Consider the following 24,568-nt stretch of genomic DNA (forward strand, 5'->3'; position numbering starts at 1 on the left):
GTTAGGTATGGCAAAGTACAGTCCAAGACAGCTTTATTGAGAGTGTCTGCTCATTAGGAAACATTAAACTTTAGTTTCCCAATTACATGAAGCAACAGTGATATGATAATATACTAAACCACAACAGAGCAGGCAGCATAGTGTGCAAGCCCAGCCCAATTAAGAAACACTCTTTTATTTTGCCCACAAAGGCCTAATGTGGTAATTTATTTATGAATCCTGGTTTAATGAATGTATGGTTTGTTTTAACCTAAATGCCAGAATTCCAGTTTATCCTTTGTTCTTGTATTCTACTTTGTATCTTCTAGGTACCAGTAGAAGAAATAGAGGAAAATAAATGAGGCATTAATCAAGCAAGCAGTGACTTTAGCTGTTCTTGGTTTGTTCAACAAACCATGGTTACAATAAAAACTGGCTGGCAATTATGTACAAATGCAGACTTACCAAAACACAAATCTTAAAGATACATGGATTTTCCTCACTGAGAAAGATTTTTCTTTAAAAAGAGATCAATCTGGTGTCTGTTAAATAATGTGATGACCCAGGGTGGGATACAAAATAAACAGTCACAAAAAAACAGGTGAAGCCCCTTTTATTCCTTCACTTTGCTTCCAAGCTCCAAATATCCTTGAGTGGAGACAAAAAACTCCCACACAAGCAGTTACAAGAAGGAGGAAATGCCATTTAAATTATAAAGAGTAAAAAAACAACATAAATCAGGCAAGATAAGGGCTGGAAGACGTCCACAGATATCAGAACACACACTGGTAAGGATGCCAAACTCAGAGAGGAACAATAAACTAGAAATATTTCCATGCTTTGTTTCCAGCACTCAACTGGATAATGTCCGTCCTCTTATCCAGTTGTCACAGCTGCAGCCCATGAAGAGGATCAAGGCCCTCTCTCCTTTATCCTCTCCTCCCTGCTTGCCCTACGAGGGAGAGGGGATGGGCCTGGTTCATCCTCTGACTGCCCAGCTGGCCTCTGCCCTTCCCCAGCCTCCTGAGCCATATTTCCACTCCCTGTCGGCTTTCTTCCTCTCCCTCAGAGTCAGTCTCCACAAATAAATTATTGAAATACTGAACAGAATTTCATAAAATTTGACAAACAATATTTTGGATCTAAAAGGGTCCAAATTCAGATTCTACAGGAAGATTCTACAAACCTATCCTGGTTTCTGTCTTCCCTAATCTGATGCTCTACAAAAATGTTGTATTACAATTTTACCTCTGCAAGTAGCAAGTTAGGAAAAACTGGTTTATTTATGAAACCTTTGATATTACTATGTTTCTAGCAAGTTGCACTTGCAATATATATAGAGAATATGGTGGCTTGCAATTAATTTGCTATGTATTTTATTCACTGTATGCAGCATCAAAGGAAGTAGCATAATTGAATATAGACTGACTTAGATAAATTATCTCAAATTACCTCTTCTTTAAAAAAATGTAATTTCAATTATTTTTACACATTTCTTACTCAGACATTCTTACCTTTCAAAACTCATATATGACTTACACAGTGGCAACTACAAAAATGCAATTTATATTGTTTTTTAAAAAAAACAACAACAAACAAACAGAACTGCATTCTCTTCATCACTGTCAATAGCTTTCCAGATACTAGTTGCCAGGGATGGAGTAAAAAAAATCAGGAATGTAGCCACAGCTATGCATTTAAAGTCCCACCTTTTTGTGTGTGTGTGTGTTGCAACGTAAGGGTGAATTCCCACCCTTTTTAATGTTGGGTTGCCTCTGGAAAAGGACAGGGCTTTTATCATCTTGGTTTTTTGATGTATCCTTGGCAGACATTATTTTAGACAATGACCAGTTGAAATGCAAATAAAAATGTTCTTGCTGTGCTTCTGTTGGTAACTAAGATATGAAGGTTCATCAATAATCCATGGCTATAAACATGCTAATGATATTCATCATTTCTTCCTTTACTATAGAAATTAAAAAGGATTATGTAAATAGCTGTTTTGGGGCATCGATTGGCTTAAGCTTTCCATTTCAAGAAACCCTGGAAATAAATGCCAAGGTGAACTTCAATAAATGTGGCTCAGAAGGAGGCATGAGCGGAGGTAGGAAATAGACTTCATCACTTGTGTATTTAAAATATCTTTGTTTTTAAATATTTCCTTTTTTTGTTTTGAAACTTTCAATAAACATATTAAAAATAATAAAATATCTTTGTTTCCATAAGAGGATCCAGGCACTAGAAATTATTCTTCACAGGGCAAAATAGACACAACCTGCTGCATTCTCTTGCTGCCAGTCCTTATTCTATCTGACAAAACACAATTTGTTTTAGAAATTAAGGATTCTTTCAAAGGAGGAGAAAATCTTGGATAAATGTTTATGCGGGGCACATGGTAATCTTGGTCATAAAATGACTGGGACATATATAGGAATGTCTTCAAAGTCTTGAATGTCATAGGACTCATTCTATGTTTTGCTAATTTCTTGCCATTAATTGATTTCATTTATAAAGGTGGATGGAAAATTAAAAGGGAAGGAACAATAACTGGAAAAAAAATATTTTGAGCTCACAAGAAGAAGGTCAACGTTAAGATACAGTTCTGACATCAATGTTGACAAATGCTGTGCATACTATGATGATATATTATAGATTAATAGCACCAATAGGATTTTCTTTTACTGCCTATTCCAAATTCTTGTAAGATTTACCCTCTTTTAAGTTACTTCAATTAATGAATGTCTGTAGACTTAGGGAAATCATAGAAGTGAACCCTAATTTTTTCAACTGTTCAACTTTCCAGACGACCATGACAAAAAGTCAGTAGTAGAAGATATTATCCCCCGGGTAGAAGGTGGAGATTCCTCATCCATTGCCAGAATCATGGAAAACAGGAGCTCCATAGCATACCGCTACTGGGGGAGGTCATTAAAACTTAATCCCACCATTATTGATTTTGAGGTAAGCCTTTGCTTTCACGTGTAAGAATGCTGGATTTCTAAAGGATTGAAAGTGTACTGGAGCAGATCATTTTATATTTTGATAGTGATTCCATCTTAGATCAGGCTTAAATGTAATGGGCTGTAGGTACGCTGACCTTCTCTCTGTTTCACAAGGATACAAATGTGAGTGCTTTTTTAAAAAGAAGAGGCAAAAAAAAAAAGACTTTCAAAGTAAGGAAGAGATAAGAAGAGGACTTTAATTCATAATGTTTAAGTTTATGTTTACTGCACTATGGCAATTAGACTGTCAAAAGAAAGGTGGGAATAGAAACATTTTATTTTAAGAAATTGAGGGTTGTTGTTTTTCAGGAAGGAAGAATGAATTGCATTTTTCAACCTAGGTAGTGATACGATTAATCCTGCTGTGAAGCATTTACAACCAGGCAGTTTAAATATCCTGTCAAAGATGAGAAATAGCTACAGAGATGGAAACAGTCAACTGCCTTTGTAGATCCTTCTAACTGTTTCCCTAGTTCAGGGGTCTCCAAACTTGGCAACATAGCTGGCTGAGGAATTCTGGGAGTTGAAGTCCACAAATCTTAAAGTTGCCAAGTTTTGGGACCCCTGTCCTAGTTGAAAAGAGACATTTAGAGCAGATGTGGAGCAAGAAGAAGCTGAAGAAAGCCGTGGTAGCTAAATCATACATATCATACAGATCGTTTCAAATGAAATCAATTGTGGACATTTTGTCTCAAAAAATAAAAGAAGCCATTAAAAAAAAATCTTTTCTGGCTTTCTTTTGCATATGTTTTCTGCATGGCAGCATGTTTAGATCTTCAAGAAATATCATAAGACTCTGGTTTTGTCCAGAAGGAGAGAATTCCATGCATTTGGATGCTGAGCAATGCAACTAAGACTTCTCTAAGCTAACCAAATGAAATGATTCATTTGCTTTGCTGCTGTATCCTTAGTCATGACTGCAAGTATGACATCATTCATTAGATGGCAATAGCACTTAGACATATACAGCTTCACAGTACTTTATAGCCTTCTCTAAGTGGTTTACACAGTTAGCATATTGCCCACAACAATTTGGATCCTCGTGTTACCAACTTTGGAAAGATGGAAGGCTGAGTCAACCTCGAGCTGGTGCCCTGGCAGTCAGCAGTATTAGCTTGCAGTACAGCATTCTAATCACTGCGCCACCATAGTGGTGCAGTGGTCTTAAAATAGAAGATAAAGCAATACTAGAATGCTTGTGACTTTCAGATTAGCATTCATCACTCTCTCCCCTTCCTACTTTCTAATGATAGTAGATCAACTGGAAGTGGAAAGTTGAGAAGGATTAGAGCCCAGACATTCTCTAATACGTGATACAATTAAGTGCAGAGCCAGGAATTTTTGCCAATGAAAAAACACTCTTGAATTTATTCAGGAATTTGATCTTTAATTTACACATTATTAGTGTGGTGGTGTGAAATACGTCAGGCCCTGTTGGATGAATTAGGCATGGTCATACCTGTTGAATTGGTCAATCCCCAATGCATTTATTTTGCTTCCCATCTTCAAATACACTATCATTCAAGAGAAAATAAGGTTACTAGAATTTCAGTTCACCACCTGAAGTACATAAAACAGTAGAGCATCAGAGGTGGTATTCAGCAGATTCTGACCAGTTCTGGAGAATCGGTAGTGGAAATTTTGAGTAGTTTGGAGAACCAACAAATACCACCTCTGACTGGAGATTTTTACCCCTGCCACACCCACAAAGCCACAGAACCAGTAGTAAAAAATTGTTTGAATCCCACCACTGTAGAGCATGCAAAATCTTTGAAACTTTGCTGTATCTAGAATCATAATGTAATCAGGCTTTAAACCAATAAAAATTCATTTTTCTTTTTTGATGTAATAGTAAGGGTTACCTCCAGTTTTAATCCCCAAAATAACTATGGTGCAACTGTCAAATAGATGAGATAAAGTTATAAAGCCTAGAAATGTATTCCAATAAACTTAATTCCATGGTTTGTACTAACAATATTAGAAATAATAAGTCAAACTGATTATTCACATGCCCGAAGTTGGTGACCCAGTTAGACATCTGCCTTAATAGCAGCATCGTTTTCAACCTAATACGTTGGTACTCCTGGCTGCCAATTTATTTTTTGCTGGGGCTTCTGAAGTTATCATTTCTCAGTGTTACTTTCTTTTATGGCACCATTGTATGCTGGATAATTTCTAAGGTGGAATGCCATTTGTGGAAAAAAGATGATACACCTGTACAATTAAATGGCTGCATCTAGATATCCAAGAAATTAAACCTGTCAGACAAAAGTTCCTAGAATGATGTTGTTATGCATCAGTTCAAGGGACAGGCTTGTTGTTACTTTGTGCATTTGGAAGAAGACGCCATTTAACAACATTTGAAATGACATACCAGGCTCTTAAGCAATGTTGTCTCTTCCCTTGGAGTTTATCACCCTAAGCTACCATTCGTTTTAGCTTGAATATAAAGTATTCAGAATTTATGCTCTGAATATATCTTGCTGTCCCCTCTAGCTGCTTTTCTCCCTAGAATTTTATTTTAGGGCATGAATAGCAATATGTGTGCTGTAGCAGAGAGACATTCCCATCCTTCACATTCTCTGTTAGAGATTCTATTTATTCAAAAACCTACATAGCCAACTATCTTATACAATAGAATCCTGAGCAGCTCAAAATAATAAGAGAAAGGAAAGGGAATTCAGAAGATCTTCTAATTGTCAGTTCCTTGAGGAAAACCTTTATACAATTCACTTTTCTGGATGACTGCATTATTCAACTCCCCAATTCTGGCATGTTCAGATGTTTTGGAACTGCACAACACTCACTGGCCTGTAAATTCTGGAGTTGAGTTGTAATTTCATTATATCTAGAAGCTGCTGGTTTTAGTTATTGCTAGTACCATATGTTACCCCATTTCCTTTATTTTTCTATTTAATTGAAGCAAGATTTTTCATGCCGGATGAGTAAATTTCCAGTTTCTGAATGAAACTGTTTGCCTGGCACTTAGTCTGTCACCCTTAAAAGACAGCTTCAAGAACATCACAAGTGCTGATGGTTTTGGAGTAGATTCAAACACCCAATACATTAGTAACGTTCACTTGAATGTCCTGTCCATTTGACATACTGTTGTTTGCCAAAGTGTTTTCTGTAAATATTGTTTCAAAACACCCTTTTTTTTTCAAGGCCATAGAGGATCTCTTATGCAGAAACCCTCTCAACCTCTTGAATTACAGGAAACCTCTGTAAACAGACTGCCCTGCACCTAACTCTGCATTCCTGACAGCTCTGCACACTGTTTGTATTTCTGTCACTTGATCCTTCTTTCCACACTGTGTTGCTCCTGTGCATTGGGCTGCAGAGCTTCAAGCTATCAATAAAAAGTAGCAAAGAATTAGAGGTTCCTGTATGTTTTTGTTATCACCTGGGGCTCAGCAGGATTTTTGAAGCCCAGATGTGCTAGAGAGATCCACTTGATTTGAATTTCAGAGCCCAGCTGTTTTGCAGTCTCCAACAGCCCATTTGGATCTCGGCCAATGATTGATTGGAAAGGCTCTTGAACTTGCAAACTGTCACTCTGTGGAAATATTTATTCAGCATGTAGCTGCTGTGTAAAAGGCAAATTCCATGTTGGGTAACAATTAGAAAGTCTTGGAAGGTGGCAGACCTGGTCAGAAGCTCAGGCTTAGTTAACAGTTGGAATAAAGCAACAGAAAATTCAAGAACTGTTTTCTGTATTGAGAAACTGGGGGGTGGGGACCCCTTTAGATCAGGCGTGTCAAACTCAATTTAGTTGAAGGCCACATTAGGGTTGTTTGACTTCGGGGCGGGGCAGGCCAACTCAATGTCACTCATGTTGGGGTACTTCTGGTGGCCCAAGTGCTCTGCCAGTGCAAATGGGTTCCCGAGGCTCCATTTTTGGCTGCAATGGCCTCCTGCAACCCTCTGCCAGTGAAAAGACAGCTCTGTTTTCTATGCAGAGTCACAGTGAGCCGGTTCTTCGCTGTTTCCAGGGCAGCCTTGTGGGCCAGATCCAGCACACAGGGCCTTAAGTTTGACACACTGCTTTAGATGGTAATGACAAATTGTCCTTATTCAATATTGGTTGAAAAGACAACTTTAAACATTTGGAAAAAGGATTTTATTTTTATTTATTTATTTGATTTGTCAATTGCTTACAAAATAATAGGGATAAGTATAAACATGAGTAAGAATACAGGAAATAGGTACAAATAAATGGGGACAATAGGACAGGGATGGTAGGCACGATGATGCACTTATGCACGCCCCTTACAGACCTCTTAGGAATGGGGTGAGGTCAATGGTGGTTAGTTTGAGATTAAAGTTTTGGGGGTTAGAGGATGTAACAACAGAGTCAGGTAGTGCATTCCAGTGCATTCAACACTCTGTTGCTGAAGTTGTACTTTCTGCAATTGAGTTTGAAGCGGTTCACATTGAGTTTGTATCTGTTATGTGCTCTTGTATTGTTGTGGTTGAAGCTGAAGTAGCCATTCACTGGTAGGAGATTGTAGCAGATAATTTTTGTGTGCTATGCTTAAGTCTAATTGTAGGTGGCATAGTTCAAGGTTGTCCAAGCCCAAAATCTCAAGCCTGGTGATATAGAGTATTCTGTTGCAAGCAGAGGAGTGTAGTACCCTTCTAATGAAATACTTCTGGACTCGCTTGATTGTATTAATGTCTTAATGTCTGATCGGACATTATATTAATGTCTGATATGCAGTGCAGATTCCAGACTGATGAGCTGTATTCAAATATTGTTTTGGAAAAAGTTTTGTATGCTCTAGTTAGCAATTCAATATTCGTAAGGTTAGATTTAGAACTCTTAATGCCTTTCTGGCAAAAAAGGATCAATGCGTTTGTTTATTTATTCATGTCAGAAACTTCACAATTAAAATTAAGCATACTGTACAACATAAAATATAAAATACAAGATTAAAATATGTACAAGTTTATACAGTGTGTATCTTGTTTTTTTTCATTTGCACAGAATATTCAAGGCCAATTATAGCAGGGAAAAAGAATGCAAACTGCAAATAATGCAAAATTTTAGAAGTATAAAATTAAAACTGATGGTAGTGCAAGACCTAGTATACAGATCAATGAGAGAAGCCAACTTCTTCGGGCATGCTGCATATAGTTCTATATAGTTTGTTGCATTTCCAAAAAAGATATTAGAAAAATGATTTTTAAAAAACTGTAGAAAAAGATGATCAAAATGATAAAGGGAACTAGAACATACCCTAGGGCAAGCAGTTGCAAAGTTAATGCTTTTAGCTCAGAAAAAATGATAGGCCGAGAAAGGAATATAATAAGCATTTTTTAAATAATGCAGAATGTGGGGAAAATGTCTTGTGAGGTATTTCTCTCCTGCTGTCATCAAAATAGTTGGGGAAAGTTCTCCCAGTGAAGATGTTGAGTGGGGAGTAATTTAGTTAGAGAAGAGGCAAGCTTTTGTATGACAGCCAGGTGATTATGGACATTGCTCTCATAGATGTAAATGGCTGTGTATTATAGCTGCTCATTGTGTATAAGAGGAGCAATGATTATTGGCCATGAAGACTCTAATGTTGCCTCTAGGCATCAGTGGAAGACATATCTGATCAGGAGAGACCTATTGTCTTCATCTTCAACTTTTGGGTTTCCCAAAGTCGTCTAGGGAGCTACAGTAAAAAAACAGAGTCTGATCCAACACAAGTTTTTATATAATGATTAGATGAATAATTACATTTTAAGATTTTTGGAGGAGGGGGAAATCCATATTTTATACTACTACGTTGCAACAATCCTGTTGCAAATCCATATTTTATACTACTACGTTGCAACAATCCTGTTTTTCTTAGACTTGGTTTTTGCTTTGATTTGCAGTACGTACCTTAATTTGTTGGAATAACTCATCTTGGCTATTTGCCCTGTAAGCAGCAAAGAGAGCATATAGTTGAGCAATCTCTCCCTCAGATCTTACAGCCTTGGAAATTAGATTATTCCAAACTCTATATTTGTATAAACTTATTTATACCTACTTTCCCAGAAAATAAGGCAGCAATCTTAGCCAACCTTGTATCAGAAGTCACCAGATTGGGGAAAGCTGCAGAAACAGAATGATTCATTCCTTCTTTCTGAAAGCTTCACTGGATAGTACACCAGTATAAATAGAGACTTCATATTTTTACAGTTCCAGGAAGTGACTTGACTTGGGAAATCATACTGGGTACAGATGAGAAACCCATTTGTAATGAATTTATGGGTACTCTCAGGGAGAGACATAGAGGCTAAAAGACCTCATGGCATGTTGCTTGATGCCTTTTCTCCCACACATAATGACTAGAAGCGCTCTACAAATCCCTGTGGTCGTAATCACTTGAAGTCACTAAAATGTCAGTTCTTAAAGTCACCATAAGGCCTTTGGTGCTACTATTAATGCTGCCCCCAGTGTCCTGCTCAAAATCTTCCGGGTCAGTGAGCAGCTTTATAGAGAAATACAAGATTCAGAATAAGAAATAAACCTACTTGAGGATTAACAGATTGGTCTACAGAATCACCAGACCTTGAAATCACTAAACAATTCTTCCTTCTCTATCCCCATTTCTAAATATAAAGATATATGATATCTTTATATAATATAAATATAAGAATAGACATTTTTTAAAAAAATATATTGACAATGAACCCTAGCTACTTGTTTTCACTCTTGTTCCCCAAACAAATGCCTATAGCATTAATCCATGTTGTTCCCAACACAGTCCAACATATACTGCTCAAAAAAAATAAAGGGAACACTTAAACAACACAATGTAACTCCAAGTCAATCACACTTCTGTGAAATCAAACTGTCCACTTAGGTAGCAACACTGATTGACAATCAATTTCACATGCTGTTGTGCAAATGGAATAGACAACAGGTGAAAAGCATAGGCACTTAGCAAGACATCCCCAATAAAGGAGTGGTTCTGCAGGTGGGGACCACAGACCACTTCTCAGTTCGTATGCTTTCTGGCTGATGGTTTGGTCACTTTTGAATGCTGGTGGTGCTTTCACTCTAGTGGTAGCATGAGAGGGAGTCTACAACCCACACAAGTGGCTCAAGTAGCGCAGCTCATCCAGGATGGCACATCAATGCGAGCTGTGGCAAGAAGGTTTGCTGTGTCTGTCAGCGTAGTGTCCAGACCATGGAGACGCTACCAGGAGACAGACCAGTACATCAGGAGACAGGAAGGAGGCCATAGGAGGGCAACAACCCAGCATCAGGACCGCTACCTCCATCTTTGTGCAAGGAGGGACAGGAGGAGCACTGCCAGAGCCCTGCAAAGTGACCTCCAGCGGGCCACAAATGTGCATGTGGCTGCTCAAATGGTCAGAAACAGACTCCATGAGGGTGGTATGAGGGCCCAATGTCCACAGGTGGGGGTTGTGCTTATAGCCCAACACCGTGCAGGACTTTTGGCATTTGCCAGAGAACACCAAGATTGGCAAATTCGCCACTGCTGCCCTGTGCTCTTCACAGATTGAAGCAGGTTCACACTGAGCACATGTGACAGACGTTACATGGTCTGGAGACGCCGTGGAGAACGTTCTGCTCCCTGCAACATCCTCCAGCATGACCGGTTTGGCAGTGGGTCAGTAATGGTGTGGGGTGGCATTTCTTTAGGGGGCCGCACAGCCTCCATGTGCTCACCAGAGGTAGCCTGACTGCCATTAGGTACCGAGATGAGATCCTCAGACCCCTTGTAAGACCATATGCTGGTGTGGTTGGCCCTGGATTCTTCTTAATGCACGACAATGCTAGACCTCATGTGGCTGGAGTGTGTCAGCAGTTCCTGCAAGACGAAGGCATTGATGCTATGGACTGGCCTGCCCGTTCCCCAGACCTGAATCCAATTGAGCACATCTGGGACATTATGTCTCACTCCATCCACCAATGCCACATGGCATCACAGACTGTCCAGGAGTTGGAGGATGCTTTAGTCCAGGTGTGGGAGGAGATCCCTCAGGAAACCATCCGCCACTTCATCAGGAGCATGCCCAGGCATTGTAGGGAGGGCATATAAGCACGTGGAGGCCACACACACCACTGAGCCTCATTTTGACTTGTTTTAAGGACATTATATCAAAGTTGGATCAGCCTGTAGTGTTTTTTTCCACTTTAATTTTGAGTGTAACTCCAAATCCAGACTTCCATGGGTTGCTAAATTTGATTTCCATTGATAATTTTTGTGTGATTTTGTTGTCAGCACACTCAACTATGTAATGATCAAAGTATTTAATAAGAATATTTCATTCATTCAGATCTAGGATGTCTTATTTTTGTGTTCCCTTTATTTTTTTGAGGAGTGTATGTTAGGGGAATTTCAAGTATCTGTCTTACTGTAGACATTGTCTACATTTTCTATGTCTACTTTTGTATTTCATCCAATTGTTTCAGTTATAGGAGCCATTCGCTCACTTGGCTCCTGCAGCACGTTGTTTCTCCCATTCTCTATAAGAATCCCACAAATGAGATTTTATGCATCTTCTATATGCAATTTTTTTAAAAATATTTTTTTTAAAAGTGCATATAGCAGCTTAAAAGAGGGAGAAGCAAATTGTCAGAAAATCCTTGATAAATCAGACGGGGCCATCGCATCATCAGGATTATCAAAATAAGTATTTTGTCATTCCATCCATTCTGTACTTGCACCATTCAAATTTAATGGTTTACAAATGCTACCTTTCCAAGATAGCCTGTTACTTTCTGGGCATTGTATTTCAACTTTCCCAATGTTGAATTACCATAACATCCAGAATAACCACAATATAAAATAGTTTTCCTTTTTCTGTTTTTCCTCAGCTGCAGCCCATATATGAATTATTGTCTAGGACAAGCCTTGGTAATATGGAAACCAAGAGGAGAAACTTGAAAAGGGCTTTAGATCAGTATTTAATGGAATTCAATACCTGCCGTTGTGGTCCCTGTAAGAACAATGGTGAACCAATCCTGCTGGGAGCTACCTGTGTTTGTGAGTGCAAGCAAGGCTACCGAGGCCCTGACTGCGGAGAAACATTGAGATCAGGTAAGACTTCTGAGAAAATATTGTTTTCTGAGACCTCCTGAGATCAGGAGGCTGTAAACATAATTTACCTTCAATACCTTGTATGTAGGGGTGGGATTCTACCAGTTCACACCTATTCGCTAGAACTGGTTGTTAACATTCTAAGCAGTTCAGAGAACCGGTTGTTAGAAGAAATTGCTGGCCTAATCCTGTAAGGAAGGCAGGAAGGAAACATTCTGGTTTTGCTTACAGAAACTGCTGCTCCGTTAACCCTTACTACATTCTTGGCAGGACTAGACTTCCTGTCTTAGGAACTTCTCTGGAGTTTTTTTCCCCTCCTTTGCTGGTACTTTGCTTGTGTGAAGTGACCATTCAAAGTTACAATGGCACTGAAAAAAAATGACTTATGACCATTTTTCACACTTACAACTGTTGCAGCATCCCCACAGTCATGAGAGGCCAGGCAAGGAGATGTGTGCCTCGATGTGAGTGATATTGAGTTGGCCACACCCAGCCAATAACATGACTACCAAGCCACGTCCACCACCTAAGCCATGCCCACAGAAACAGTTGTTAAAAATTTTGAATCCCACCCCTGCTTGTATGCCAGGCTACCAAAGGAGCTTTCTCCAGGAATCAGACTGGCATTTCAAGCCAGCTTGAAGGGTTAACTAAAGACATTGTAGAAGTAGAAGTTACTGCAGTGGCATAAATCATATCAGAGTCTGCAAGGGCAGAGCCAAGGAAAGCCCCCCAATAAATATTAATGGGGATGTCCAAGGCTTGCAGCTTAACCCTATGCAGATTTAAGTGTAGTTAAATTGATTTATTCTAGTGGATATGGGTAATACTTAATTTCGTAAGGGATTGTGTCAGGTCAGTTACTTCAACCTCAAGTTCTTCAGGTAATTCTTTGATATAGATATGGAATCTCTCATAATCCTCTCCCCCCCCCTTACACACACACACACACACACACACACACACACACACACACACACACACACACTGTACTCTCAAAGACCCATTATATAGAAATATAGCAGAACTTGATGTTCCCCGTGATGTCAGTAATTTGCCTGCCTACAATTCTTTCAGTCCATGAAAAGAGATGGGAAAGGTATCTTGCCGCTACAAATCTAATGCATACATTTATGGTGGTTGTGCAAAAATCAGCATTTATTTTGGAACTTTTAGTATAGTACTTACATTCAGCTACAGTCCACATTAGCTGGGTTGAAGGGAGTTAAATTGCATACTTTATGTTTATATATAGAGAGAGAAAACACCAAAATAAAAGGATGTATAACTAGGGTGGTATAGTGCTTAAGACATTGGATTAAAGACATTGGATTGAAGATTATTGTGACTCTGAGTCCAACTCAGCCCAACTTACAGTCCAGGTTTGTTGGTCTGAGGAAAAATTAGAATATCGAGGTAGTATGTGAATCAATTTAACAGGTTCAAATTAATAATCTATAAGAAAAGCCTCCACTGAAAATAATGCAGCAGATAGCACTCTAGATTAGAACACTTGCCCCATTTAAAATGCTTGGATACAAGATGATATATTTTCTAATGCCTAAGGCAGGATTTCTTAACCTCAACAACTTTAGAATGTGTAGATTTCAACTTCCATTATTCCCCAGCCAGCATGACGGGAGCTGAAGTCCACACATCTTAAAGTTGTTGCAGTTGAGAAACACTGTTCTAGAACAACAGCTGCTGTGCTGTTTGGCTTTGAATTCATTTTCAATCATGTCGATGCAGTCCTAATGAATTTGTCACTCCAATGAGAACAGGTAAAAATGAAGATTAATAGGTGGATCTTACAAAGAACTCTTAAAGCAGTCTATTTTTCTCCACCCATTGCGATTTAAAGCTAAACCTTCAAAGAACTTTTTGGTGGGCGGAGGAGGGACTAACAGACAAGAGAAAATATTCTATACCTTATGCAACAGTTCTAGGTATCTCTTTTGAATGCTTCTCTGTAACAATCAATACAATGAAATAGAAAGGGAGTTATATTGTTAGTATGCTTTGAATTTCTCCACTTCCCATTTATTTTACAGGCTGTTATACTGTTGCTTTTCTTTTTAGCAGGATAAGGCTATCTTGGCTTACGGCCTTGATGGTATATATGTGTGTGATGCTTCAAGTTCTAAAAACAGTATTCTGATCTTTTTCCCATTGATTGAAACCTATGGTCAGAGGAGTTACCATCCTTAGTTCCACCCTCCTATCCTACTAATGAATTCCTAGAGGAAGGTGGCAACTGGATTAGGAGAAATTTTTTTCTGGTTCAACAGAACTTTCCCTACATACTTACATCGAAAGATAGTTGGTCTCGATTTCCATACAACAGCATTAGTTCCTTTCTAGAATAAGTTTCTTTTAGATCAAGGATGGTCCAACTTTTCAGAACTTAGTAAGTGACAGCTCCAACAATTCCAGAAATATGTGTTGCAATGCTATATAATACCGCTGGTATTCTTATTAATAATTGCCAGTAATGCCCAGGTTCATCCATAAACTTGAATGGGTTTGATTTCTTTGTTTTACTCTAAATCTTGAACAAATCTGAAACTAGCTTTATCTGAAAGTTGCTAATCATGATGTACTGTGTTTCAGGTTATCCAGCCCAAGGGAGCTGGAGTTGCTGGACTCCATGGGCAGCTTGTCAAAGGGGAATTAGAAGCCGCACAAGACAGTGTACAAACCCACCTCCTGAAAATGGTGGAACAACATGCCCTGGCAGGAATACCCAGACAGAGATATGTTAATAACTAATAATGCTATGACTGCATTAATAGGTTGTGCTACCAGGCAGGAAAATGTTGGGAGCTCCGATGCAAATAAAGTTAAAACAAATGGGCCATAAATATTGACTTACCTTTAGGAGAGTGGAAAATCCCATTAGCAAGAATATAAAGAAAAATAAATGTTAATGTTTTATACACTTTGTACACCAAAATTGTAAGGGTAGTAATTCTTTTTGTTAAATGCAGAAGTCCATCATAAGGAAGATATTTTTGCTCTGAACAAAATTTAAAGCAAAAAAAAAAAAATTGTCATATTGCTGACCATGAAATACATTACTGAATAACACGTTGGGATTATTCTGAGAATTCATCTTCATGTGGATACCTAGTGTATGATACAAAATAGAATGTACTTCTCTCCCAGAATTGTCTATTTTACTACCATGCAACAAAAATGTTTTTTTCTGCTACTGGACAAATTTGTTCCCAAAGTAAGATGCAACAGTTGGGTCCAAAATTATAAAGATTCTTCTTATCAGATCATACTCAGATATTTTTCTAAAGTTCACTACTATGGCTATAATTCAAGAGTTGATCAATACAATACAGGCTTTTTCTTCAGATAAACCAATTTCTAAATAAAGCAGTCCTTTTGGTATAACTAAGATAATAAATTGCCCCTGGATATGAATCCTCTATATATTATGCCACTTAGGTAGTCTTAGCTTTTTAAACAACAGCAATAGTAATAATACTTTGGTGTAACACTTTTCAAACTTCAGGAGTTGCAAAAACCATACCTGTGGGTCAGAATTCAAACACCTGTTACAGCTGTCAAATCAAACCACAGATATTAATTCAGAGATCCAGCTCTGAAATATTAAGGGAAGCTAGGCATTTCTTTAACCATAGTATATCTACTCATATTGTTACAAACTAAATCTAATAAAAGCATTTTGGAAAACAGTGTGAACTGGCTGCCTTTTACTTGGAACATCCAATAACAAAAGATATTCTGTTTAATCTGTTTAATGATGTAATGGCAGATAGCATAAGGATAACAATGTTTCTGGGAACACTTTATGCTGGGAGGGGGGAAATTCTCATGGTGATTTCTGTAGTTACCCTTTTTGTGAGAATGGCTCCTAGGCTGGAAAAGAAGCTATTATTATTGTAATGTGTAATATAGCTCTAAACGAAAGTATTTAAGGTTTCTAAATGAATCTTTTGTACAATTCATAGTTCCCTTTCTCACTCTACCAAAACCTTTATCCAATGGAACAGGTAACATCAGAAGAAGGTTTTATAGATGGGAAAGCTAGCTATCAGCCTCAACCAGAAAATGATCCTTTTCATTGTGATCAAGTATACCATTTCCTATACTTGATCACAATGAAAAAGATCAAGTATACAATTTCCTGAAGGGATGCGGTGGCTCAGTGGCTACGACGTTGATCTTGTCAATCAGAAAGGTCGGCAGTTTGGCGGTTCAAATTCCTAGCACGGCATAATGGAGTGAGCTCCCATTGCTTGTCCCAGCTTCTGCCAACTTAGCAGTTCGAAAGCATGAAAAAAATGCAAGTAAAAAAATAGGGATCGCTTTGGTGGGAAGGTAACAGCGCTCTGTGCTCCTTCGCATTTAGTCATCCAGCCACATGACCACAGAGACGTCTTAGGATAGCGCTGGCTCTTCGGCTTTGTAACGGAGATGAGCACTGCCCCCTAGAGCCAGAAACAACCAGCACATATGTACAAGGGGAACCTTTACCTTTATACCATTTCCTGCTGGGAGGAAGGGTTTGTCAGTTTCTCATTAGAAATAAACCTCATGGCACAGTCAGAAATGTTGTTTATGAGTGTACTAGTGAATTATTTCAAGTTAAAGCATGAGTATCTGCCTATTAAACTATTTCCATCATTACACAGTCCCTCTCCTAATGCAGAAATAGAGAAATTTTGTTTTCATTAGGAGGGAGATAGGCAGAGGAGGGCTGGTTGATCAATTGAAGTGTTGAATAAAATTAATGTAAGCATTTATTGACAGGCAAGTATGGTGATTAATGGAATCCAGTTTGAATTAGAATGGTCTCAAAGGTTTCTCAGAGATAGATCTGAAATGGGATATGCCTTTTTTTATGGGAGTGGTTCTAATTTCAAGCCCCACTAGCTACCGTTCATGTTTCGTATCAGCTTTGCTATAGATCATTCCACGAAGCTCTAAAGGCCAAAATTCAATATAGAATAACAATAGCATATAATGTAGCACACTGAGCATGATCCATACTTAAAGCTGGTGGGTAGAAAGGTCTTCCACAGGCAACCTATGAGAACTGAGCTCCATAAATTAAACAGAGAATCAATTACAAAAATGAGCTTGCACGGTTATCCACAGAATAGAGAATAACAGAGTTGGAAGGGACCTTGGGGGTTTTATGGTCCAATCCCCTGCTCAGTCAGGAAGCCCTACATCATTTCAGACAGATGACTGTCCAATCTCTTCTTAAAAACTTCCAGGGTTGGAGTATCCACAACTTCTGGAGGCAAGTTGTTCCACTGAGAAATTGTTCTGTCAGGACATTTCTCCTTAGTTCTTGGTTGTTTCTCTCCTTGATTATTTTCCCTCCATTGCTACTTGTCCTGCTTGTCTCCCACTTCTTTGTGGCAACCCTTACTGGAATACTGCTATCACGTCACCCCTAGTCCTTCTTTCATTAGACAAGACATTTCCAGTTTCAGCAACCATTCCCCATATGGTTTAGCCTCCAGTCCCCTAATTATCTTTTTCACTCTTCTCTTCATGTAATATGTAGTCTTTTAGAGATTTTTTTTTCAAGCATCTTTTGTAAGTCATAGAGCAAATAGTAAGGGGAAAAGAATGGATGCAAGGAAGCTAAATAGTATTTTATTTGTTTTGATGAATTTTGTTTAGTTGTAAACTTCAAAGTTTCTAAATTCCAGCTTGGTATAATCTTTGTACAACCTGATGATGGATAAAGGACTCATAGCCACACACACAGCCCTTCCCGCAGAGGACAGAGCTGCACAAATGAGGCTATTTTCTGTTTAAGACTAGCTATGAATCATCTATTAGTACACCAGCATTTTATCTCTAAGGATCCCAGAACTGGAGATGTTAACAGTCTGGTTGATTTAAGACCTCTTTTGTGGATGCAGAACATAAATCTCGGGGTAAGAATATGCACAGGACCGAGCTAAGTTGAAAGACTGTGTTGGAGAGTCCAACAATAACACATTCCTAATGAACTGTGGTAAAAATGGGCCTAGGTGAACATAGGCAGATCTAGTAAATATCAACCAAGATGCATCTGAGTGAGCCAGCTTTAACAGGCAAAGGCTACAGTACTAATAACTTAGGTGGCAAGGATGAGTTAAAGGACAAGGTGAAGGGCAAAAATCAATCTCGGATTTGCCATGCATGAAACTTTCAGACACGCCTCTTCTTTTCCCGCCTCTGTCTCCAAAAAGTCAAGGGAAGGAGTTTGTGACCCTGCAACATAAATGGAGGACATGGACAGGGCTTCATTACCGAGGCACACACCGTCTTTTGGGTGCGGGTTATTTGGGCAGACCAAGTGTTGGTACAAAATAAATACATTGCCTGCAGAGGTTGGGCCTCAGATAATTACATTCCTCTAGAAATCATGATTGAAGCACAATGATTCAATCTCGCCCTGAGCAATAAAGTAAAATAATCCTTTAGTGGCAACAGTGCTGCTTCCATATTTGATTAAGCTGGCTGGAGAGAACAAAAGCGGGACATGAGAAGGTTGCCTTCACTTGAAGAAATGAAATGCTTTTTAATAGCAGCAGGTTGGAGATACACGCTTTACAGCACTACATTTCAAGTTTCTTGTGGCTCCACTAACCTGATTTAATACTGCTTTACACCCTGGAGGATTAAAACAATGCCTCATGTGACCTTTCTGTAAATATTACCCCTTCCCCCATGTTTTTTCAACTGTTGTAGTTTGTGAAAGCAATTTTCTTCAGTTTGAACCAACTACAATATTTGATCTGTCTGTGGAGACAGAAAACTGCATTAATGCTTTGATAATGATAACGATGGGTAAATGATTTGCTATTTTTGATTTTAAAAAGTATGTATGCTTTCACACAAAAAAGTATATGAAACAATCCATCTTAACTCCAGCTATGTTTATTTGGTTGTTTAATTCCCTCCCTCCACAGCTTACACGTTGTTTTAGTCGTAACCAATTCTAAGTGGCTTACAAGACCAGTTTACGGAAAAAAGGATTAAAACAATAAAAGCAGCAAACACAGCATTCCGGCTTGGAAAGGATCATAGAGCAGTTTACAGATGAGAGGGGGGGAAAAAAACATGTATGCCATGTTTGCCCTACTCCTAGATCAGCTCCCAACCTCACAATATTGTCTTCTTTCAAGCCTGATTTTTTTGCAATTGATTTTAAACAAGTGTCCATATTTAAGCCTCCCAAATAAATTCCACAGCTATTTGTTCTTGGTAAAATTCTGAGCCAAATATTTCCAAGGAGGCTTGGTTATTCCCTTGGTTTACAATTAGGGGCAATATTATGATACAATATGCAAGTCATAGAAATGGGAGATAATGCATTTCTTTATCCTTAAGTCTGTATATCCTAACAATATGGTATTTATAGTCACTATCTAATGTAGTGTAGTATTCTTAAGTGCCTCTTGGTTTACCTTACACAATAAGATGGTGATCTGCACTGGCTACCAGTTTCTTTCTGGGTGCAATTTAAGGATGACTGCCTTGGAAGCTTCACATGGCGCAGAACCAGGTTAAACCAGTGGGCTAGGGACCACTGATGGTCCATGAGAAAATTTTGGTGGTCTGCAGAGAAATGTCACCGCCAAAGCACCCCCGCAACCCACTGAGATAGAGTGAAATGGCAGCCTGGGAATGACTGTATTAGAGGCATCTAAGGATGATGCAGTGATGGTTGAGGCACAGGGTTTCTGCTTTTGGAGTTATGGTTTTTATTGTTTCTTGGCTTTAGTGTTGTTGTGAGCCACCCAGAGTTGTATTCTAAAGATGGGCAGCCATACAAATCGTTTTACATAAATATAGAGAAAAATTTTCAAAATTCTGAAGAAGTAAATGTTATATATCGCTGTATGAGGATAAGGTAAAGAGACAAAGCAGGAACCCAAGCAAAATTACACACAGACCTTGGGGCTGCAATTATTAAAATAATTGTTTATGTTTTTTAAAGTCATTTTTAATTAAACTTACACAACTGTGCAGCTTTTATCAGGTAAATATTCATTTGCACGTTGAACCTGTTACTGCAAGGTTTAGGATTGCTTCCGTGAACTTTAGCTCAACCACAATCCACAAACCATGAAGTAGGAGAAATGAGAGAAAATGATTTTTCTGGAACTATCTTTAAACCAAGAAGGAAAAGGAAAGTGAATCTTGCCTCATTTCCAAGGTACAGATTGAAAATGTTGGCCCTGATGTTCAATGATCTTATGACATCAATGGGCAATGGTCATGAAATATTAAAAAAAAGGTTAAATCAGGTGAGTCCCAATTGGAATATTGCTTCCAGTTTTGGTTGCTGTGTCAGATTAACACAGTTGGAAGGCATCTTGGAGGTCTTTTAGTTCAAACTCCTGGTCAATCAGGAAACGTTATACTATTTTAGATAAATACTGTAGTTATCCAATCCCTTCTTAAAAACTTCCAGTGATGGAGGAGCACCCTCAACTTCTAGAGGCAAAATGTTCCACTGATTAATTGTCCTGTTAGAAAATTTCTTCTTAGTTCTAGATTGTTGATTAAGTTGATTAGTTTCCATCCATTGCTTCTTATCCTGCCTTCACATACTTTGGAGAGTAGGTTGACCCCCTTTTCTTTATGGCAGTCCCTTAGATATTGGAACATTGCTATCATATCCCACCTAGTCCTTCTTTTCATTCGTTTAGACATACCCAATTCATGAAACTATTCTTCATATGTTTTAGACTTCAGGCTCCCCAGTCACCTTTGTTGCTCTTTTTTATGCTCTTTCTAGAGTCTCAACATCATATTATACTGTTTTTTATATTTTATACTATATTTTATTATATTTTAATATCACATTGGTAGCAACAATTTTTTTTAAAATGTTGAGATTCAAAAAAGAGTGCAGAGAAGAGCAACAAAGATGATTAGGGGCCCGAAGGCTGAAACATATGGAGAATGGTTGCAAGAATTTATAAATTAGTGGGTCAATTATTGTTATATCTATGCTTGGGGGGAGATTGTTAATCTGAGTCCTCTGTCAAGTTCAGGGCCCTGGGTTTTAACCCAGAGCTCTTGCTGTATTTGCACTTTTGGGATTTGTGGTCAAGCATGAAAAACAACTAATTCATGAACTGAGTTTTATTTCATGATGTGTGGCTTGAGAGAAAAGAGAAATGTGCATTTTGTGTGTTCTAAGAGGATATAACTTTCAAAAAAATGTACCGTGCAAAATACTAAATTAGAGTTTTAATAGAAATGCCGAAACTGTTCACCCATAGATATTTATTCAGCCATTTCTCTAAGTGCAGTAGAATATGACAAAATAAAAAATAAAAAGGAAGTAATCGGTAAGGATTGAAAAAAACGAAGAGAGATACAATGATGACATTGCCGTGGCCTGCAAAACCAGACAACCAAAAATCAGCCTGACAAGGATGTTAAATTCATTCAGTGGAATTTAGCTCCTTTATTTTCCTGAAAAGAGGGCAATGCCTTACGCCCATATAAAGGCAAGGAAACATTCAGTCAATCTGTCTACGTTGACTGAATGTAGCACGTGGCAGGAAAATACCGCTTTTGAGGTGCTCTTCAAATGTCACAGAGAAGCCACCACAAGCCCTGGGCTCCCCCACTTCATCCTCAACAATGAAAAATGAGAGTTTGTGCAAGGAAGCTGAAGTGAAAAAGAAGAAGAAAAAGGAAAAAAAGAAGCTGGACGGAGAGGAGGAGGAGAAGGGGGGAATCTTGCCTGCCAGGCCTGTAAAAGATTATGAGCAATTACACAGTTACTGTCATAGTCAAAGAAAGTAATATAAGCAGCGCTGAAGGGCTCAGCGTGTAAGCCATACCCAGTGAGATAAAGTTCCAGTCATTTACTGGCCTAAATTAAAAGCTCATAATAGGGATACACAAGCACACAAACAGAGGGTGGGGTGTGTGTGGGGAGAGACAGTACACCCTACTAGACTGTCTCTTTGTCATAAAGGAACTTTATCCCCCTGTGAAAAGATGCCTATTGTGTGTGCATGTGTGTGTACATTCTCTCTGTACTATATAGTGTGTACAGTATTATGTACGCTTTATGCTGCACAATACTATATAATATATAAAACTATACACACTGCGTACTATATGCATGTGTGTGTGTGTGTGTGTGTGTGTGTGTGTGTGTACAAACGTGCGCACATACACACAGAACATATGCCTGTCTACTGTACTCTATTGCTTTCTTGGCAATGAATATGACCTGCAGGGCATTTAGTACCTTCCTGGTTCATTTAATTGGTAGGTGGTGCCTTGGTTCAAATGCAATGTTGGAAAAGTATCAGAATCAGAAGTGTGTAGGGATAGGAAGAAACAGCTTGATTTGCAAAAGCAGGAGATCTGGATAATGGAAACCAGCCCAGCATCTTCGATTTTCAAGGTGCAGACGCACGATAACGGTACAAAAGGGATTCTGCAAAATGGTTGACATGAAAAAAAAAAAGAAAACCCTCTTTGCTTTTTCCCACCCTGGGTACTTTGTTGGCTTCGTTTTTGTGATCTCCTTGAGTTAGGCAACAGCGTGCACATAAATAAATCAATTAGTCACATTTCACTGAAAAAAATTGGTACAGATCCCCAGGAGGTTGCGCTGTGCATTAGAAATAGGTCTGGGCATTGGATCTCTTCTTATCTATGCTCCGAGCAGGAATGCTGAAACATTTAGCTGATTGGCAAAAACAGTCATGCTGTTTTCAATTCCAGCTGCCGCACAGACTAGGCCAGCGATGATGAACCTACGACACATGTGTCAAAGGGGACGTACCATGATGTTCTGAGTGACATGCCAGGGTTCACCAACGCCCTGACAGCAACTGTTCTCAAAAGCACACTCCATTCTCGTATGATTTGGGGAGGCTGCAGTAACTATGTGAGAATGGGACCTCTTGTGTGGCTTTTGGACTCTCAAAAAAAATCACATAAGTACGAGGTATGCTTTCTCATGAAGTCTACAAAAGCTGTAGAAAAGCATCTTGCATACTTCTTGGAGAATGGCACAAGGTGGCCCTGAGTGACAATGAGGGCAGTAGGGGCAGGGGTGGGATTCTACCTATTCGGACCGAATAGTAAATTTGCATCTGGTTCGCCGAACCAGTTTTTGAACCCACCGGCTGGCCCTCCCCACCCCTCCCCTCCTCTCCCAGAAGTCTCCTGGTGGCCCATTTTTGATGCAGGTAAATGCAGGGTCCATGTGGAAGCTCCGAGAAGGTGGGGAAATGGGCCTTCTGGAAGTACCAGAAGTCTGGAAACAGGCCTGTTTCTGGCTTTTGGAGGGCCTCCAGAGCCCAGGGGAGGCCATTTTTGCCCTCCCAGAGGTCCAAGGGAAGCCTCTGGATCCTTGGGAAGGCAAAAAAACGGCAGGATTGTCTTCACTTCTGCAAATGTTAAATTCTGAAAACAGAGGTGGGGGATGGAGGAGGGTGGGAGCCCTGAGCTTCTGAAGTTTCTACTCCAACAGCTCATCATTTTTAAAAATCTTTCTCGCCTTCTTTCTCCCAGCATTCCAGAGAAAATGAAAGAAAAAAACAAAGGGGAAAAACGTTTTCTGGGGCTTTAGAAGTTTTCTCAACAGAAAATAAGGGAAAAAAATCTGTCAGTTTCAAGATTTTTATTTTTTGACCGGGCACCTGCAGAGAAGTTACAAGCTTGACCTTACCTTTAAAGCAGAGGTCTTTAACCTTGGCAACTTTAAGACTTGTGGACTTCAACTCCCAGAATTCCTCAGCCAGCAAAGCTGGCTGAGGAATTCTGGGAGTTGAAGTCCACAAGTCTTAAAGTTGCCAAGGTTAAAGACCTCTGCTTTAAAGGACCTGAATTTCAGAAGCTGGGAGGAGAACTATGACAAAATAGCACCACAAGGTTCTCCCAAATCCTAATTTTGCAGCTTACCAACCACGGCGAAAAAGGGTCATAAAATGGGGCATGGCTCACTTAACAATTGTCTTGTTTAGCCAGATAAATCTGGGGCTAAATCGAGGACTTACTCTACTAATACCAAATAAATATGTGCTGATCTGCTCAGTGGAAGAAACAAACAAGCATACATTGGACAGAATACTTGCTATTTTGATTGCTATTTGCCAGACTGACATGGGGGTAAAACTGAGGCAATTTGTGGACAATTTAAAATGGATTTTCTCTGACCAATTAATCTGCAGAATATTGTGGCTCTAGAAAGACTGTCATATGTTAAAGAAGACCCTGAAAAACATTTTGGTTATCCTTGTCCTTTGGGCTGTTCCCCCCTGCCTCTCACCCCCACAGTACATGTCTAATGAAATAAATGCTTTACTGATCCTTGAAAAGTTTTTTCGCTATATTTCTGCCCTCCCACCAGCTCCCCAGGGCTGCCCTGCTGTCAAAAATCCTGATTTATTTTAGCTCAGTGAGCCATTCAGCATTATGATGTGGTATGTGTTTCAAACATTGGATGCAACTGATAGGTACTTAATGAACCCCAGAGTTCCTAGCAGGCCTGCTTCATATTTATGCTAGAAAAGA

The 24,568-nt window shown here is 39.1% G+C and overlaps 1 protein-coding gene across 1 annotated transcript in view; it reads left to right on the forward strand.

Annotated features, from left to right (window-relative positions):
* The window catches only part of C8A (complement C8 alpha chain), a 38,384-nt gene extending 22,649 nt beyond the window's left edge, over nucleotides 1-15,735 (forward strand). Inside the window, exons 8-11 of the mRNA XM_087929971.1 lie at nucleotides 1,952-2,083; nucleotides 2,783-2,940; nucleotides 11,806-12,028; nucleotides 14,639-15,735. Coding sequence (XP_087786097.1) covers nucleotides 1,952-2,083; nucleotides 2,783-2,940; nucleotides 11,806-12,028; nucleotides 14,639-14,790 — 665 coding nt within the window. The 3' untranslated portion in view covers nucleotides 14,791-15,735. The remainder of the gene's footprint in view (nucleotides 1-1,951; nucleotides 2,084-2,782; nucleotides 2,941-11,805; nucleotides 12,029-14,638) is intronic.
* The last annotated feature ends 8,833 nt before the right edge of the window (nucleotides 15,736-24,568 follow it).

This window comes from Pseudonaja textilis, chromosome 3 (assembly GCF_049901715.1).
Source record: "Pseudonaja textilis isolate UNSWEBS1 chromosome 3, rPseTex1.2, whole genome shotgun sequence".
Taxonomy (NCBI): domain Eukaryota; kingdom Metazoa; phylum Chordata; class Lepidosauria; order Squamata; family Elapidae; genus Pseudonaja; species Pseudonaja textilis.